This window comes from Strix uralensis, chromosome 17 (genome assembly GCF_047716275.1).
Source record: "Strix uralensis isolate ZFMK-TIS-50842 chromosome 17, bStrUra1, whole genome shotgun sequence".
In the NCBI taxonomy this organism is placed as follows: domain Eukaryota; kingdom Metazoa; phylum Chordata; class Aves; order Strigiformes; family Strigidae; genus Strix; species Strix uralensis.
Window position 1 is genome coordinate 14,929,963 of NC_133988.1, and position 18,290 is coordinate 14,948,252.

At 43.5% G+C, this 18,290-nt stretch overlaps 1 protein-coding gene across 11 annotated transcripts in view; it reads right to left on the reverse strand.

The window, feature by feature from the left end:
* Window positions 1-18,290, reverse strand: part of KDM2B (lysine demethylase 2B) — a 126,251-nt gene that overhangs the window by 72,169 nt on the left and 35,792 nt on the right. For 8 of the 11 annotated variants that reach the window (XM_074887701.1, XM_074887707.1, XM_074887705.1 and 5 more), the window contains 4 exons: window positions 17,688-17,866; window positions 14,706-14,812; window positions 5,077-5,170; window positions 4,004-4,157 (listed from right to left, as the gene is read on the reverse strand). In XM_074887701.1, coding sequence (XP_074743802.1) covers window positions 4,004-4,157; window positions 5,077-5,170; window positions 14,706-14,812; window positions 17,688-17,866 — 534 coding nt within the window. Of the gene's footprint in view, window positions 1-4,003; window positions 4,158-5,076; window positions 5,171-5,603; window positions 5,887-5,948; window positions 6,570-8,491; window positions 8,645-14,705; window positions 14,813-17,687; window positions 17,867-18,290 lie in introns of those variants that run through there. The other 3 variants (XM_074887709.1, XM_074887710.1, XM_074887708.1) reach the window with 3 other exon arrangements.

The window sequence follows — 18,290 nt, forward strand, 5'->3', positions numbered from 1 at the left end:
AAAAAAAAGCAAACAAGTTTAACATATTTCAAACTACTGCAAGATCTTGTTTGTAGAGGACAACAGGGAAGGAATGGACAATATTCATGTCAGAGCTTCATCACTTAGAACCAAAATGACAAATTCAGCAAGACTGAAAGACTCAAAAGAGCAAGTGGATTGAAAAAAAAGAATGAATTTTTAATTTTGTGTATGCTTAGTTCTGAGCTTGGGTTTAGGTAACAACAGTGATGTTTAGGAGTACACAAGAGAAACTAACGTGTGTTCAGAGAATCAAGATGGAAATGAGTTTGATGCATAACGCACCACTTGAAACAACAAGTGGAAGGACAGAAGTAAATGATGGTTTACCGAGCATAAAGACTGGAGTGGCAGATGAAGGGCAAGAAGAGGAGAGAGAAAAGGTTCCAGTGAAGTTATACAGTGATGTAAAAGGACAAAAATACTTGAAGTAAAAAGAGAAGCACTAAAGATATTTAAAAAACTGGGTAACACATTGGCATTAACTTAGCAGGAATTCCAACAGGCTGTAGGGGAGCAATCAGGACGTAAGAGAACACGTGGCTGCATACAAGCCAGAAACACGTGCCCACCATAACCCAGAGCTGCAGAAATCTGAGGGATGCTGCCCGAACACTGGATCTGCGTGTTGTTAACGCAGTGATGAGAGATATCTAAACTACTTCTCCATAACACCACCACAATGGACTCCAAACACACATCCTCCCTGCAAGTCACCACTGGACACGCACACGGTACAGAAGAAAGCTACGGCACAAATAATACTGGACAAGCTCTAGATTTGATTGCGACTGATAAAAGTTTGTTATTGCCCTACTGAGACAACAACTGAGCACTGAGATTAGGCGTTTCCTCTTCCAGATCATCAGTTTATACCTGAAAAGAGAAGCATACTCTATAAGTAATTTCCCTTCTGTTTGGCATGTGGGTCAGATATGCAGCACCCACTGTTCACTATACCAGAGTAAGATGTGCTACCTTGACCAAATTTCACTTGTGTTGAACACTTAACCATATGAAAGATTAAATGTTGCTCATGGTAACATACACAGTGTTAACATCCTTGGGCCGTAGCATTCTTTACTAATGTCTTCCTGCATAAGGACAAGTTTTCTCCCATCCTGGGAAAACAACAGTCAGATTTCTACAGAAAAAATTAATCATTTGCTGACACTAGTAGCAACTCTAGCTTCCTCCCTTCTTGAACCTTCAACTGTTTTAACATCTTGAATCTACATCTGGCCATAAACCTCAGCATGGCACAACGTGGTATATTTCCCAATCAACAATTATGCTGACATCAGTTTAGACAATTATATTAATGGAAAAGGCCAGGTTCCTAGCTGATTTTATCACTTTACCACAGACTTTACCAGAGTTGATCATCCTTGACTCATCAGTGGGAACCTGTAAAGTGGGAGGTGAGAACTTGTAACGGTGCATCGCTTGTTTGGAGAAGTCCTATGGGGTCATCAGGAGTACAGCTGGGCTCCTACGCAAGGCCCAGACACAGTATCCCTCAGAATCCCAGTTTACTTCCCCCTCCCCCCCCCCCCCCCCCACTTAGGAGGGACTCCTAAAATGCTGCAAGATGCACCTTGGCCTGTAACAACTCACTATGCTGACAATGCTTTGCTCAATTTCTCCTTGATACCGCAGCTGTGATCGTGCCTTTCAGTGCTCTGCCGGGTTAGAAGCAGAGGTAGAAATTAACTGGTTTAAACTTAATCCTGAAAGGATGATGGCAGTGATGGAGAGGAAAATACCCCGAGGCCTGGTGAGCACTATAATTATGCCTTCTGTAAGAATAATTCCCATTCTTGTCCAAGTGGTTTGTAGTTTCAGGGATTTACTGGATCTACTGCTGATCCTAGACTCTCAGAGAAGCCTTCCATCTCCCACAAGCCTACAATCTCACTCTCTCATGTGTCTTGTTAACAGTCTTCTCTGCCTACTTCATCCTTACACTGCTATGGTCTAATAGCATTTCTAGGACCACCCCCAAAAATGACTTGAAAACAGGAGCAGAGCAGGATATTTTATGGAGAAGGTTCTTTGCTGAAATGTTCTCCAATCACAGTCCAGCTGAGCACCAGCTGTATCACTCCACACTGCCTGTGACCAGACCTGTAATTAGAAAGTATTTTCCTTGTGGATGAGCTGAGGCTCGTCAAGAGTTTATCAGGCTCAACTGAAAGTATGAGACACACTGGTCTTACAGACACCCAGTATCAGAACCTAAATACTAGGAACACTTATAAAGTACATACAAAATACAAAATGCATTCAAACATTAACCAATGTGATACGCACACAAACCAGAGCAGAGAGGTCATAGGAACTGACCTGTTTTACACAGCTATGCTCAATTCGCTGACCTGGAACAGCCTTTAATTAGACATTTCCATACTCTTAAAACAAATGTAGAAATAATGCCCTTTCACATAAAAAAGAGATTTGCAGGTAAGTTTTCCGAACAAAATACAGCAGAGCAAAACCCCTTGAACCCATGAGATGCTTACAGAGAAATTAATTCATATATGCCTTTCAAATATGGTATGGAGCCTAAAATGTCTGAGGTATGCATTTATGCATTTTGGGCTTTCCCAAGAAAAGAGAAACTACAGTCAAAAACCACATTTGGAATCACTTCACTCCAGCCACCATGTTACAGTTGTGTCCGGTACAAGCTGCCACAACTTGCTGTATTCCAACTGTGGAGCATGGCCAGACCAACATACAGAAAGTCTTATTCGTAGGAGGCTGTTCACAGGGGAATGGAGATAAATACGAACATGCAGTAACGGGATCTAAGCAAACAGCACAGGCACATTCAAAAACACCCAGTTCGAACAGTAACAGCACATTCTGACCTGATTCAAGGGAAGACCTAATTCCTGTAATGGATTAACTCCTCCACCCTCAAAATCATTTTACCTGTCACCTCCCAGGCTGATTCTTACCAAATACTTACAAATGTGCAAATCTGGAGCCTTCAACTGATACTAACAACGCTCCCTGGTTGGCAAGAACACTGTCACTGTCTCCCCATGACCTGCATTCTCTCTGTCTCCAGGATTAAAACATAATAATCCTATCTCCACAGAGTAATTCTAGAGCTGAAAAACTATCAACCTGTCTTTCTGCCGTGTAGAAAGGCTACCTATATTTATTTCCCTGGTAGGATCCACTAGACAGAAACAATGTGTTATATCATTATAAACAAACTTATGGTCCCATAATAGTCAAAAGAAAGCAAAGCCTAATATCATTTTAAATGAGGACTGTTACCGATTGCACCATCCTTAATCCAAATTAGGCAGGAGCAGAAAGGGATGAAGCCACCAGCCTTCAAAGCAGCAACTATTTTGTTGCTTTGCAAGAAGAGCCTGAATCATGCACCCCAGCCACTGAGGTGGGCAGTAGTAGAAAAATTGAGTGTGGCTGGGGCTACTGGAAGATGTCCAGATTCTGAGTTGTTGTTTCCCCAAGAAGTGACCCTGAGGGAGCACAGCACCTGCTCTTCCATATACTGGAATATCCACTGAGGTCCATCAGGGAATCAAGACCCACCTCTGGCTAGAGACAGAGGCAAAGAAGTAGGTTACTAATTGCAGGTGGAACCTGCCAGAAGAGATCACAAAAACAGAAAAAAAAATTTTCCAAGAAAGCTAACAATAGCAAAAGTCAGTAAGACTCTGATGAGAAGTGGTGGACTGACAGCCCCAGAGACTCGAATCCTCTCTCCTTTTCCCGGGTCCAGGACAAGTGATCACTGCACACACTTCCTCCCAGTACATTTTTCATCAGTCTGGATGAGTCAATTTCTGGAAAATTAAGTGCATTCATTCCCTAGCCTTTCTTTTGCCACAGCAAATAAAGAGGTCAATACAGGGTTTAGACATGAATAGTTGTTTTACACAGAGCTGTTAGTCAGACACAATTCCAGTGATTCCAATACCAGTTAGTTAACAAGCGATACCTGAAGGAATGAAGAAGGTATAGCCTTGTTTCAGCTCAATTCTTTGGCATCGTTCCACTCTGTCTCCCAGAAAGATATCACTTTGCTTTCCTGAGAGAACCCATTCTTCATAAAGTTCTAGATTCTGCAGAGTAGGCGGAATCAGCCAGAAGATCTAAAAATAAAACAAAGATTTAACTATTACCAACAGGCAACAAAAATAAATAGCTGAGAGATTCCAACAAGGTTATCATGTGTTAGACAAACGAACGCATAACACCAAGCCTGCTTTCTGCATAAAACACGTGTTTTTCAGGTGTTGTACAGAGGCATGCAGCAGACTGCAGCAGCAGCAATTAGTCTATGTGCTGGAAATGGCAAGATAACTGACAGTTGTCATCTCTCTTCCATGAAAAATCTTACTCAGAAGATGCCTGCAGAGTTTACTTTCTGTTCAAAACAGATTATCAGTACAGTACAACTTCACTGGACTATAGAGATGAACGGTACCTGTACCACAGAGATGTTTCAATCTGCTTTATTTATTTCAGTTCCCACCACAGGCTGCCTATACCAGAATCAGAAAAAGCAACCTAAACCAGTAAAGATGTGAATGTAGCCATACCTGCTGTATATTTTAACACTTCTGTATCCTGTAATATTTCAGTTCTGGCATAGTGTTCATGTGCACACTAAAGAAACATGCAATCTCCAAAAGGAAACACAAGCCCTGACTACAGAAGGAGACTTATGAGGGCACTCTGACCCAACAAGGGTACACACAGCCACATACTGCAAGACACTTCTAAGCCATGCAGCACCAGCAAGCCTAAAAGCACCACCAACAGCAAATAACACATTTGATATTTCAAATAAACCACTGGTTTGTTTCATAAAGCTGAATGGTGTCCTTCCAGTTCAGCAAACTCTGCATACATCAACAAAGATAGCTGAAATAGACTGACTAGTCCCTACGCCCCCAAAAAAAGAAAAAAAAAAAAAAAAAAAAGAAAAGAAAAAGGAAAGAAAGCAACCTCTCCCCTCCATAAGAGGCACAGAGAAATAAAAACAAATACCAAACAAGGTTCACCTACCTTCCCCCCACGGAAAACGTGATACCACACTGAAGTGCCACCAAAATCAATATGAAAATCAGTGAAGCATCCTTTCACACTCATCAAACAGTACCTGTAAGCAGAGTGAAGGACAAAAATTAATCAGTCTGAACCAGTATTTTTCACATCTTAATTTGCAGAGGTTAACTGCATGTGCGATACTGCTTCCACCAATTAAGTTTCTGCATTTATAGTACTGGGATTTGTCTCATGAAGTAACTATAACTAGGTTTCTGCTGAAAAATGCGGATCTCCACATTTGAGTTCACTATTCATGCAACCGGAATGAAAGCTTTCAGAGTTAAGGAACGGAAAAACATTAAAAGTTATGCTGTTCAGAAATATTTCTTATGCCATTCGCGGTCCCCGGGGTGATCTGTTTAATGCTCTCCTTCACCGCTTGAGAGACATAACCTTCACCAAAAGTTGTACACAAATTGCTTCAGAGAGCAAAGTTTTGAAAAATCTAATTTGCTTATAAATCCACCTGAATGTTCTTTACCTACTTGCCACTAATGCCGTTTTTGCAAGGATTGGGGGACAGAAACCTCGTTTGGCAAATTAACTCCTTTTTGTTCACATTTCTAGGCATTTCTGCATCAAAATACATAAAGGAAACAGCTGGCAGCATCGCTAAGTATCAAATCCACTATTTTTTATGCTGTCTTGATTCAGGTTTTCAAAGCAGTTTAAAGTCGGCATCACTGGAAAGAGATACAAGAGCTCTCATCTCGCTGCATGAATCTCAAGCCTCCAGCCACCATCTGTAACTAATGGCCGAATTACAGCCGCCCTTCTCACTATAGGCACCTTTGCAAACGCAGGAAACACACACCACTTAACCCACTAACCTCTTTTCCTTGTTCCGGTCTCCGTTTCATGGCTTTTTTTTTTTTTTTTTTTTTTTTTTTTTGGAGGGGGGGATTATGGAAACAGTACCAGAAGGGGATTTGTAAAAAAAAAGAAAAAAGGTTTCATTTAACTGTGTCTTTTTCTCATCACATTCAGGTAGAGAGAATCTCAGCAGTATGCAGACGGCGTGCAAAAGTCCCTCTAGATGATAGGCTGGAAAGGACCTTACCATGTGTCTGCAGAAGGCTGGCAAATCAGAGAGACTATAGGTACATAAGAGCCCGCTGCCTAGCAACCACATCCCGAGCTGGAGTTGACAGAATGATACGCAATGCTGTCATGAAGACAGTCAATTTGTGGGCTTCAAAAAAGGTCCTGCGCCTTCATCTCACAATTAAAACCTCTCCTTGTGCAATTACATGTTTCCCCTCTTGCCCACTCTGGAATTTTTTTTTTTTTTTTTTTTTTATCCTTCAGAAGCAGGAAGAGAGCTTTTTCTGCCCCTGGGGTATTTCAGATGCTTCAAAAATCACAGCTAGCCAAGAAGCTGTCTAGACTCTCAATATGCTCCATTTCAAAATATGAGTCCTTCCCTCCCAAATACATTTTTTTTAATTTCTTCTTTTATGTTTTCTCTACCAAGATGTTGTTGATTACAAGTCAGATAGAATTTAAAAACAATAAAAGAAGCCCAGAAAGGAAGCTGCCTTTCCTCCAGCCAAACTGCAAAAAGTCACAGATTGAATAATTGCTCATAAAACAAAAAAACAACATGGAAATTCTCAGTTTGTGGGCAGTGTTGAGTATTAGAGGTTCATGTTGGTTTAAAGTAAAAAATCCAAATCCTTATGGAATCAATTATTTTCAGTTTCCAAAAGGTCAGATGTAAAATACATCACACTAACAAAAATTTTCTAAGACTGTGCTACCTACCAAAAATTACCCGTTCATATTAAGATATTCTGAAAGAGCATAAATGGCCTAAGCATTAGCTGGTTTTATTTATTTCCTGGTAGTCAATAATCTAAACTTGAAGCCGTCGATCTGTTTGTGTTCAGAGGAAATAACAGGATTGAATTCTCTGTCAAATCAAAGTGCTTAAAATTTAGTTTTGTGAGAAAACACCAAGGCAGATATAACTGTGAACACGCAACTCTTTTTTTCCTTGTTTTTCCCCATCTTCCCTCTGCTTTCTTGAAACTCCTCTAAACACCACAATTTCCATCCAATAAAGGTGGTTTTACTGAAAGAGCCACATATGGCGATTAATAAAAACCTACAAAGCATTTGGAAAAAAAAAAAACCCACCAGTTTTTCTTTCCATCCACAAACGAGCTATGCCATTTAATTTCTGCTGTTAATCTTACAGGGCTGCTTTTGTCCAACCCCAACAGCTACCGAAAGGCTCAGGAGCCTGAAAAAGCGATCTTCCGCCATATAGCAATCTCCCTTGTTGCCAGAGTCTGGCACAATGCCTTTGCATTGACCTCTACAGCTTCCTCTTCCAATGTACACCGCAGTCACATGGTCCCAGCACAGCTCCATGCCACGGCTAATCTTATACACCGCTCGGCTCCAACCTCAGCAAGCGGCTTCTCATCACTAACAGCTGCTAATTTGGGGAACCACTCAACTTTTCAGGTTTTTCTATGACAAAAGGAAAAAAAAAAAAAAAAAAAGGCCAAAAAAAAAAAAAGCCATAACACAGCATCCATGTTGAAAGAAATCTAGAAACTACATCCCACTGCGTGCTCTGGTCGCAGCTCTCTGCCTTCAGCACTCTGGGCCAGAGCAGGTAAAGTGGGTTACAGGAACACAATCCCAAGTAGGGCACGGGGAGACAATCTGACCAGAGTTACACCCTGAAAATACAGGCGCTGCAAAAGATGCCCCAACTTTAATTTTTTTTCACAACTGCTACCACATCCAATCCCTGCATACTCCACTTTATCTCCCTGCACAGCCTCAGTTAGGGTTTTAAAACATGCAGCTGCTTGTAATCTGTTGTGGGGGAGCTTCCCTTCCCCACTGAAGAGTTTGTTTTATGCTCTCCACAAGCCTGAAATTGTTCAAGTTAATGTATTGTTATTTTGGAGGAAGGATTTGCAGTGTGGGGGAAAGGGGAACTTTCCCCCCAGAAACGTGGGGAATTTTGTTAGAGAAATGATGCGAAGGAATATGGAGTAACCTGCAAACTCACAGGGAAGAACAAACACAGAGATCCCAAAAAAAGAGAGGGAGAGGATACAAACGAAGGTAAACCACTAAGCAAACACAGAGAGCTGGGAACACAGAAACAACACAGAGACACCGCTCCATAAGCCAGCGCAGATACCACACTCCCAGGCAAACCCACAATGCACTCGCCACGCATAGCTACAAACCCGCAAGCAAACAGAGAAACAAAGACAGCGACAGACACGCCGGGATGCGAAGGCTCACAGGCGCAGGCACACACACCCGGGCAGGGGGACGCAGAGGCGCAACGTACATGCACATGAACTCGGGGGAGACGCGCGAGCACACGCAGAGGCAGCATTACCCTGAGCTTAGCTCCTTTTCTCTCGCAATAGGTACAGCGCACCATACGGCTCTATTCCCTCTGGCATTGCGAGGGCTCCCCTGCCACTGAGCTCAGCCCATAAACCACTCCCAAACCCCAGCAGAGGCTTCTGTTTTTTGTTCGGGCCAATGAGAAAAGTATAGCTCACTCTTCCTTCCTCCCAGGAGCAGCGCCGGCTGGTTGAAATCCCTAAGCCTGAAACCGAATACCACAAACCCATGAGCCAACTGCAAGTGCCAAACCGGGGAAAAGGAGCAGGCCCTGCTCTGGGCGTTCGCTGGCTCGCTCCCTCCTCTCCCCCAGGCGGGAGAGGTGCTCCCAGGCGTCGGACGAGGGAGGCTGCGGCGCTCCCCGGCAGCATCCCGGGGTCCCCTTCTCCCAGGCCTCGCCTCACAGCATCTGGAAGCGGGAGCTGGAAGGACACGGCAGGAAACAATGGCTACCTTCGGGTGACTCCGCAGGCTAACGGCCTGACCCGCGCTCAGCAACACTCCCACACTGGGGCCCTGTAACCCAAAGCCACAAATTACGCTGCAAAACAAAAGAAACCATTGTCACCCGGGAGACACGGGGCCAGCCAGCCCGCTCGGCCCCTCTGCCAACCCCCCCGGCCCCCCGCCACGGGGCTCCCCGCCGCGAGCGCGGCCTCTCCTCCAGACGGAAGGGCCCACGGGCTTCCCCCCTCAAGGAAAAGCCCTCAGGGAGGGCAGCACCCACCTCCACCCACCGGGGCCGGCTCTGCCTGTGGAGGGGCCCTGCAGAGCCCAGGCCAGGGTGGGAGGCATGGTCGTGGCCTTCCCGGGGACAGGGACCAGGCAGAATCCCCCCCCCCAGCCCCCTTTCCCCCCGCAGGAGCGGGGCAGCCTGGCTGGGGTGGCCAGGGCTTCCAGCCTGGAGTGAAAGCAAACCACCACCTATCAAGACCAAATAGTAACTAATCATTAAACAGGGTGCGTGCAGCAGGCGCTTCAAAAGCACATGAAAGACCCGGTTCCTGCCCTGAGGGGGTTACGATCTGAGTCAGTCAGACATAAACAACACCCGAGATAAGAGAAAGCCTATTTTCTGCGAGATGCGCCAGAGATTTTGTGAAGCGACTGCAAATTACACTCACAGATCACGCTGGGACCAAAGTAAGGGGCAACACTTTGCTCATCCCACCCTTGCCCCGGTCCCATCCGAGGTGAAACGCCAAGCGCCGGTGTGCAGGGTGGGTTCACACCTCAGCGGAGCGCTGCCACGAGTGGGGACTTCACGGGGAAAGCATTATTTACCTTCCAGCCGTCAGATTTTGGCATGAACAGCCCACGTAGAGGATCAGCAAAACTGCACCCAGCTACCATCTCAGGCTGCCTGCAAGCCTCGTTGCTGCGGCGTATGTTCAGCTACCGCTGGGAAGGTTACCTTTGAACTTCAAGAATGAAGAGGCCTCTTTTTTTTTTTTGATTGGAAGCTTAAATTTCTGAGAAGGCACCTGCCACTGCAAGGAAATGAACCAAGCTGCCAATTCACAGCGAGCTGGGCCCGTCTGCCCCTGGAACAGCATTCTGGTATCAGTGAGAACACGACTCGTTTCTCCGTCCCTGTGACATGGCTGTTCAGCTCCAAGCTCACCACAGACCATTTTAAATGCTGGAGCTTATTTCAGTTACACGTGTGACGCTGCAAGTCCTCCAAGCTCTACACAAAGGAGGATTTGAGACCAATGCACTGACTTGAAGACATTAAATTTTATTTACTTTGCTAGCTTGGAAAGTTTTAATGAAAATTTGCGCTTATTGGTCTAATTTTGTTGTACTTATTTATAGAGCAGTTTTGTATCAAAAGCAGTTCACAAGTTACATACAAAGCGCATACGAGTATCTCACATGCATAAAACGGCACCAGGTTGTGCTGCAGGACCTGCGAGCTCCCTCAATTCAAAGGGCAATCTCTGTCTCCAGAGGCACACCCTCAGCTTCTAATTAGACCGCAGTTCAGCAGAGTATTTTAGCATCTGTTTAAATCCATCCCTACTTAGTAAAGGAATTAATAGAAAGGAATGGATGGCTGAATAACAGCCTAGGAGAGGGAAAATAAGGCTGAGTACATGGTAACAGAGCATCATCCTTCTGTGAACAGGTAGATGTTTCATACAAAATACCCCATCCTTAACCGAAGGACAGCAGTAATCTAAAGACCTATTATAGCAGTGCTTAGCTATCTTAAGTAATAGGAAGAATTTTGAAGGCAAAAAAAGGTGTTGTAGTGACAGAGGCTTTCGTTTTCATTTGTTCCATAGCACAAACTTTATCAAGTTGTTAGAAGTGCCTGTTACTATTTCTATAGCCATCATGTCCTGGCACAGCAGCTATTTCACTGCCACTGCTTTGGAAATAATCTTGCAAGGCTACAAACACAAAACCTAATAAAGGGGATAATAATTCCAGCAGGGCTGTTTTGATAAATGAGAAATCAAATTAGTACTTTATTTTTTGTTTAGTTCAGGTTCAGCTGTATCCAGATTGCTTCAGTCCTGGTTGAATTTAAACAGAAAACTAAATCTGAGCTTGTTCTCAGCTACCTGAAAATGGTTATGGTGCACCACGATGAAAGGAAGCACTTCTGAGCCCCGTTCAGTTTCCTTTTGTCACAGTTTCCTACCCTTAGGATTTGCAGTACCACAGACATCTGACGCGATCTAACAAGCTTCTGCCCCTAAAAGGTGACGTTAGAACAGCACTGCCTTTTCCTCCTACCTTGGCTCCTGGTTACACAGCACGCTGCCCGCTCTCACGCAGGCTCCCACGTTTGTGCAGCCCTTTGCAGGAACTTGCACCCAGGGATGTGAAAGAGGAGAGGCAGGTGCCGGTTTCCTCGGCAGCAGTGAGCTGCTCGCTCAGCTCACCCGGTGTCTTGTGGCCCTGCACCTTGTGTGAACTGCAGAAGGGGTCTGTCGATGAGCCAGCCCACTGCTATGTTTTTTTCACACTTCTGCACTGCCCTTCAGTTGGCGCAAACATTTATGCAGCCATGTGGTGGTTTGGATGGCCTGAAAAGTAACCAATTTTTCTTCTTTATTTCCAAGTCGGTTTTCAGCCAGACCAGCCCCCAGTCCAGTTTACTCTGCAGCTGCACAATGGCGTGTTCAAGTGATGAGGATGAAACAATGTGGGCATGGGACTGTTTTTTCAGGGGCAATGCCAACTTATACCAGTTTGAAGTTTGTCACACTACAATCTCAGCTAGACATCCCCTTAATTTATGTTGGTTTACTGCTTAAGAGGTAGTACTTGGAAAGTTTTACATATTTTTGACATAAACCATTTCCCCACTTAATTCAGTCCTCTAAGGCTCCTACTAGGTAAGCAGTCATTTACTTACAGACAGAAAAATAACCTCATTACCCAGAATTTTTTAAAAAAGTTAATGGTGCAAGTCCAAGTGAAAGCCAGGGCGGTCTCCAGCGCGCGTAGTGCTCCTGGTAACTGAAGCAGCGCAGCAGATGGAGCGTTCTCTAACTTCACTCCCAGCACGGAACTTGACGTGCAGGAGCCAAGACAGACATTTGTGTCTGGTAATGCCATCTGTGTCTGCAAAACCGCAACGCTTTCGCTGGAGTGCTTTTTGTTTATAGGGAACACGTTAATGGTGGGTATTGCATACTGCAAACTCTTAGTGTTATGAGAATGCTAAGAACAAGAATGAAATGAAACAATCCCATTTCTGAGCAACAACAGTCATTAATAAAGCATATGAATATTGACGATTCACATAAAAGAATGGGCAGCATGAAACAAGTGACAGCACTGACATTTAGCTCCACAACTGAACACGATCTCTTTAATAAGGGCTTATACCCTCTGGGTACTCACAGCAATAGCTGGGACTAGTATCTGTACAGGAAAGGGCCAATCTGAATTTCCAAAGATGGAGAAAGCTAATCTTTTGAGGAGTTCATATTTTAACTGGACAAGTTCACGGAAAAGAAATCTCTTGAGAGTCACTAAGCACACAGAAACTACTTCCACCTCAGGACAGCCCCTGCCTGAACTGCAGAGCGTGGAAGTTCAGAAGATAATTTTAAGAGGTGGCATCATTTTATGCTTACACTGTTCCTACACTCCTCCCAGGGCATCTATGACAGCACCCAACAGCAGACAGGTTACTGAGTGCCACGGATCTTTGTCCTGATCCAGTACAACTTCCCTTGTACTCCTAGGCTGTCAATGTTTGTTATTGCTTTTATCTTTGTTGCTTCTTCAGACTGATGAGGGGTTTGTGCCAACAGTGCTGCAAAGCAGCTTTCTCTAGTCTTTATGCCAGATGATGCTCACTAGCAACATCCTCATCCCTCCAGCTGCATCACCCTTGCCTTTAACTCTCATGCATGGTAACTCCTTTTCCCCACATCAAACTCCATTGTCACATTTCAAGTGCTTACAGTCTTTCACTGTTTAGCCTTCCTCTACCTATCACATCTACTAGTTTATCAAGCTGTCAACCTCCACCTTCACTTTGCCAGTGACAGCAACCTCAATGGCTCTGTGTCTGCTTCTTCATCAGGCATCTCTTTCCTTTCTACCAGGCCATCCCCCACACATGGGAAAAGCTCCATGTCAAAATCTGTTGAATTGCTACTTCTCTAAAATCCCTCTTTGAAACCTACCATCTGGCATTTCATGATGCAAGTAGTGAACTGCAAGAATATACTCTGCTTTTTCTGCTAAATTCTGTTAGTCATGTTGCTACCTTATCCTTTAAACCATCTCTGCCTTGCTTTGTTTACTTGTTACATTTTTTTCAGCATCTGGAGTGTGCCTGCTCTAGGAGAGGGATCGTTTTCTTTACTTCTTACCATGTACAATCCATGAATCCTGAAGCCCTGAATCCTGATTTAGTTTCTTAGCTCTAGCAGATTATAAATAATGTTATTTTATAGACTAACCACTTGGGAAGCAAGTTGGCTGGGTTCTATTTTCTGCTCTGCCACTGACTTACTGTGTGACCTTAGGCAAGTCACTTAGGACATTTCCAAACGCATATGTGAAATTTGGCACTCCTATCCAGATCTAGTTACCCTAACAAGCATCTTACGCTTCAGAACTTGGGAGTATCTTTAGCTTCCACTGAAATCGATGGTGCTGAGCATATCGTAGGACCAGGCTTCCCCATGATGCGTGCCACAGAGGCTCTTCTATTACGCAGACCTTTACCTCCAAACTGTTTATTTTTACAGAATGAGAGTAAATGATGTATATCACTTTCTGACTGCCCACTCCTTTGTATATACTGGTACCAATTTATTTGAGACATTACTGTTTGGAAGGAGTTCTGAGTGATTTGTAAAACACTAGAGGTCAGTTCAACAGCAGAGCCCAGGATGCGCCAGCATTAGGTCTGGCCAATAGAAAATGCCTCTAAAACACAAACAGCAGTGAAGGGCTTCCAGGATTATATGGTGTTCATCAGCCATACAGGTCAATAGCTATTATATCATTAACAGTAATCCCCATCTCAGTCGTAGTAATTCCTATGAATCTTACAGTGCACATTTTCAGGCCCCCAAAATAGTTCCCTTTTCCCATCATCATATAAAAAGTTTCAAGGAAGACATTCAAACAGAAGAAACAGGTGAGGTTATGCTATCACAACTTGCCCAAAAACTAGACCCAAGATAGGCAGAAGCAGGACAAACCACTCTTGTGTTTGGTCTCAAACCTGCCCTGAGCAGGTCCTCCAAAACAAGAAACACGGCCTATATAATCAGTCCAGTATTTGACCTTGCTGTTGAAAAAGTCAACAGAAAAGTAAAGTGGCATGAAGGGCAGTGATGAGTTTTTGGGGAGACACATACCTATTAAAAATGGACTTCAAGTTCATTTCACAAAGCATCTCTCAGCTAATAATTTTTCAGCCATTAGTAGTTTAGAACCTGGGAAGGATCTGAACCCAGCCTACAGAAGGACTTTGACTCCACTGTGTGAACTGTATGACATGGCTGTATCCTGTGAAGTGATTTCTTTGGATAGTACTTTTGGAGAATTCACTATGTAAGGTCAGTCTGCCATTTTCAAAACAGAGTTGCTCAAAACTGAAAAATGAAAATGCACTTTTCAAAGAGATTTGATTAAAGATTGTATTCAGCAAACTGAAAAAGAAATTAATCAAGGAGGTCAAGAGTAGAGCTTTTTAAAGACTTAAACAAACTTACTTTTTCACTTTGGGGTATTTCATCTCTGATATAGCATTGGTAGCATCCGTCTGTCTCGCCTTCAAATGCTGTGGCCACATATTATCCACCCAGTCAACTAAGTCCACCTGAAAGCCCCACCAAAATCAATTGTTAGTTACTGAACACATGGCAGGATATACTTCTGTTGGCTAAAGCTCTAACAATGACAGAAGCAGCAGATGCTCGCAGACAGGAAGAACCTTAGTGTTCAGCAAAAATCCTATGGACCCAACATGTAAGGTGCAGCACTTCATCACAACTCAGCCCTCTAAAACCCAGAGTAAGGAGGGTTTTGCAGTCAATTTAATTGGGTGCCCACCTGTGTGCTCACCTGTGAGCACCTTCTCTTGCAGCATCACCTGCTGTCTGTATTCAAGTGCATTTTTGTAGCCAACAGCCTAGAAATTACATTTATTAACATTAAAATACAAGCATAAAAGAGATTATACTATTCCAATACCTTACACTTCAAGGAACATTAACACCATTGTTCTGGCCAAATTCTGATTTGAGTAATTACATTATTGCCTACTGTGCACTTCCTTCATTGTTCTACTTGGACATAAAATTCACCAAAGTTCTTGTCCAAAAGCTGAACTTTTAGGAAGTGTGGGCAAGAGAAAACAGCAAAAGCCAAACAATTGGAAACATACTGCCAGCAAGGTGAGGAAGAGATGGAAACTGAAGATTGTTCAGGGGACACTGAAACATAGCTCCTGTGCTGGGTACCAGAGCACGAACTGCAATCTGTCCATCACAGCCACAGCAGGGACAAGCCTGTGACTCCTTCTTTGGTCTGTTTTATGATGGAGCCTGTGCTAGATACCCTTAACGCTCCCTTCTGGTTATGCAAGTGGATCACACGTGTTAGATTTCAAAACAGGGGAAAACACCAGGCAACTTGGGAAGTCCAACGAAGCAAGCTGTAGTGCTGCGTTTGGCCACAGTGTGGCTGTACACCCCGACCCAGCTCGAAAAACACGTGAATGAACCTCCATTTATTGGTCAATAAGGACTGCAAGACCTATCCTAGGCGTTGGTGACAAAGCTGTCCTCTCACCGTGTGCAGCAAGAACAGAGAAGTCCAACTCTGTCATCGTTAGCACCCCACTTAGCCTCCTGACTGCTAAATCTTTTTAAAGGCCCACCCAGGAATGCTGTTTGGATGAGTCAACTCAACTGTTTGTGTCCCCAGAGGATTTTCATAACAGGGCAATTAGCACATGAAATTCTTGCAGATTGGGGCTGACCCCTATCTATTTCTCCATCTGCACCAGGTACTGTTGATAACACACAGTACTCTGAGAAGAGGCAAAAGGAGATAATGCAGCCAGTAGAAACAGGACCAATTCACAATTGTATGTGAAAACAAAATTGATGGTTACTGCCCTGATTCTGAAATAATTCCCACATCCTGATATTGCAACCCACAGTTTTTACACAACAGGGAACATGAATCAAGTATTTCTGCCTTACGTGGGCTAAGAGAGCTCTGCAGAATTCAAGGGAACCACTTATACAAATATAGTATTCAACTAGTATCTGACTTTACGTACTGGACCTCCTCTCAGCACCCGCTTCCCCAGCACCCTCTCTTCTATTCCCAAGTACCTAACGGGAATGCAAATCTCTCCTTCAGTGAGATCCAAATATTCCTGGTTTTACAAACAATTGTGCACTCAGGCTGTATTAAACAGATATGAAGTATTCATTTACATGTAGTAACGGGTATCTAATTGCATTTTTCAGTTCTGAGCACCCAGGAAATTTGCACAGATGTTTTAAAAGCTCACTGAGCATGATATGCTTGGGAAAACCAGGTTCAGTTAAACACTAGAAACTCCCCAGAGCACTTCCAAACTGCCCACTAGTGCCTGAATGACAGCAAAAACCTGCACAAACTTCTAAATATGTGCTTAATATTCGATTTGTGATACGTGTGTAACAGAACACAAAAGCCTACTTCAGAATTACTTCTACACATCGGCAATTAGAACTGCCATCTATTTTTGACCCGTTCAGGCAGAAGTGTGGTGTTTATATTGTCTGCATAGGCAAGGGATGTCCCCAGTGAAAAAAACTGCTGGTATAACTGGAATAGCATTTAGAAATGAGGAGAAAAGTGTCTGAAAACAAAACATCATAGAGCTATAGTTTCATATCCAGCAGTGCCTTGAGCATCCAGTGCCACGAGCGGAGGGAACAAGCAGCACATGCATTCTACTTTGAGAAGTTCCTTTGTTCCTTCATCAACTGCCGAGTGTCCTGAGGAGATACTCTGAAACCTCCAATGCCATCTCCTTCATCACTGTGTATTACTGAGTTGATGCTCTAACCCTCACCCACACATGGTTACACCTTAGTGATAAAAGAAATAATCTTTTTTAATAAGGTCACAGTTTCACTGCTGGTGACTCCCTTGGGAAACAAAATCACAAGAGCCCTTTATCTTTAAAAAATGTTTACAAATATACCCCCTTCCTCTGACACTGCCAATTCTGACAGTGATTATGCTGATTTAATTATGTATAGATTTTGACATTTAATACATGTGGTTTCAACCTTTTTGCTTTGGAGCCTCCTGAACATTTTTTAGTTAATAGGAGGGTTCATATATAAGGAATTTAAGCTTCCTGATAATGTAAACTTCCTTAGAGGAGGAAAAACAATAGAGAGGTATTTAATTATGGATGGAATTTCCCCTAAATACCTGAGAGGAACTGGGTATCTGTGAAAATTGCATGATTAAGAGCTCATCAGGTACCTAATTCCTGTAAATTAAGTTCCACTGTCAAGGAGACCAGCTTCCTACTTGGGTAAAAATGAGATCCTAACGCTAAACGGACAGGAGTTACAGGTACTTCACATTACCTTGTTTAAACTCCGTGTTTTATTTCTTACAAAGCAACTGGTGACTGGGAAGAAACTGAAAAGAAACACCATCACCACAGGATCCCTTACCACATTGGGGCGCTTGACAATGTTCTCCAGCTTCGTGTGACTGAACTCCAGGCTGATGACATTGTAGAGTTTTTCACGCTGGGCCTCTGGTGTTTCATAGTATCTCACAAATTGAGACATGCTCATTTCAACACCCTTCTGCGTGTTCACATCCATCACATCCACTATCCTTCGGCTTCCTGCAAACACACAGAAACAGTCTCAAAACATCTGCCTTGGCTTTATTTTTTAAAATATATATGTATGTGTGTATATATACGTATGTATATTATTATATATGCATAAATTCTCAACAACTGCAGGGAAGCTGTTGTTAGAGGACGGGAGACCAGCATAGGTCCCTCCACAGGTCCTGAGCAGCTCAAACAGTGAGCAGGGAACTAACTTGAACTCGACTTTTTGCCCAGTATGACACCGAACAAGTCACCTGGTATCTCTGCTGCACAGAGATGGAGAGAGTAGTTTCCTCCTTTACGTGAATTGACACAAGCAGACGTACATTAAAAACTATGAAGAAGCGATACAATATAGTAGCAGGGGGCACGCAAGACAAATAGCTCTCCAAATCATACTCTGCAATTTTCTAAACATCCATATGCCTCT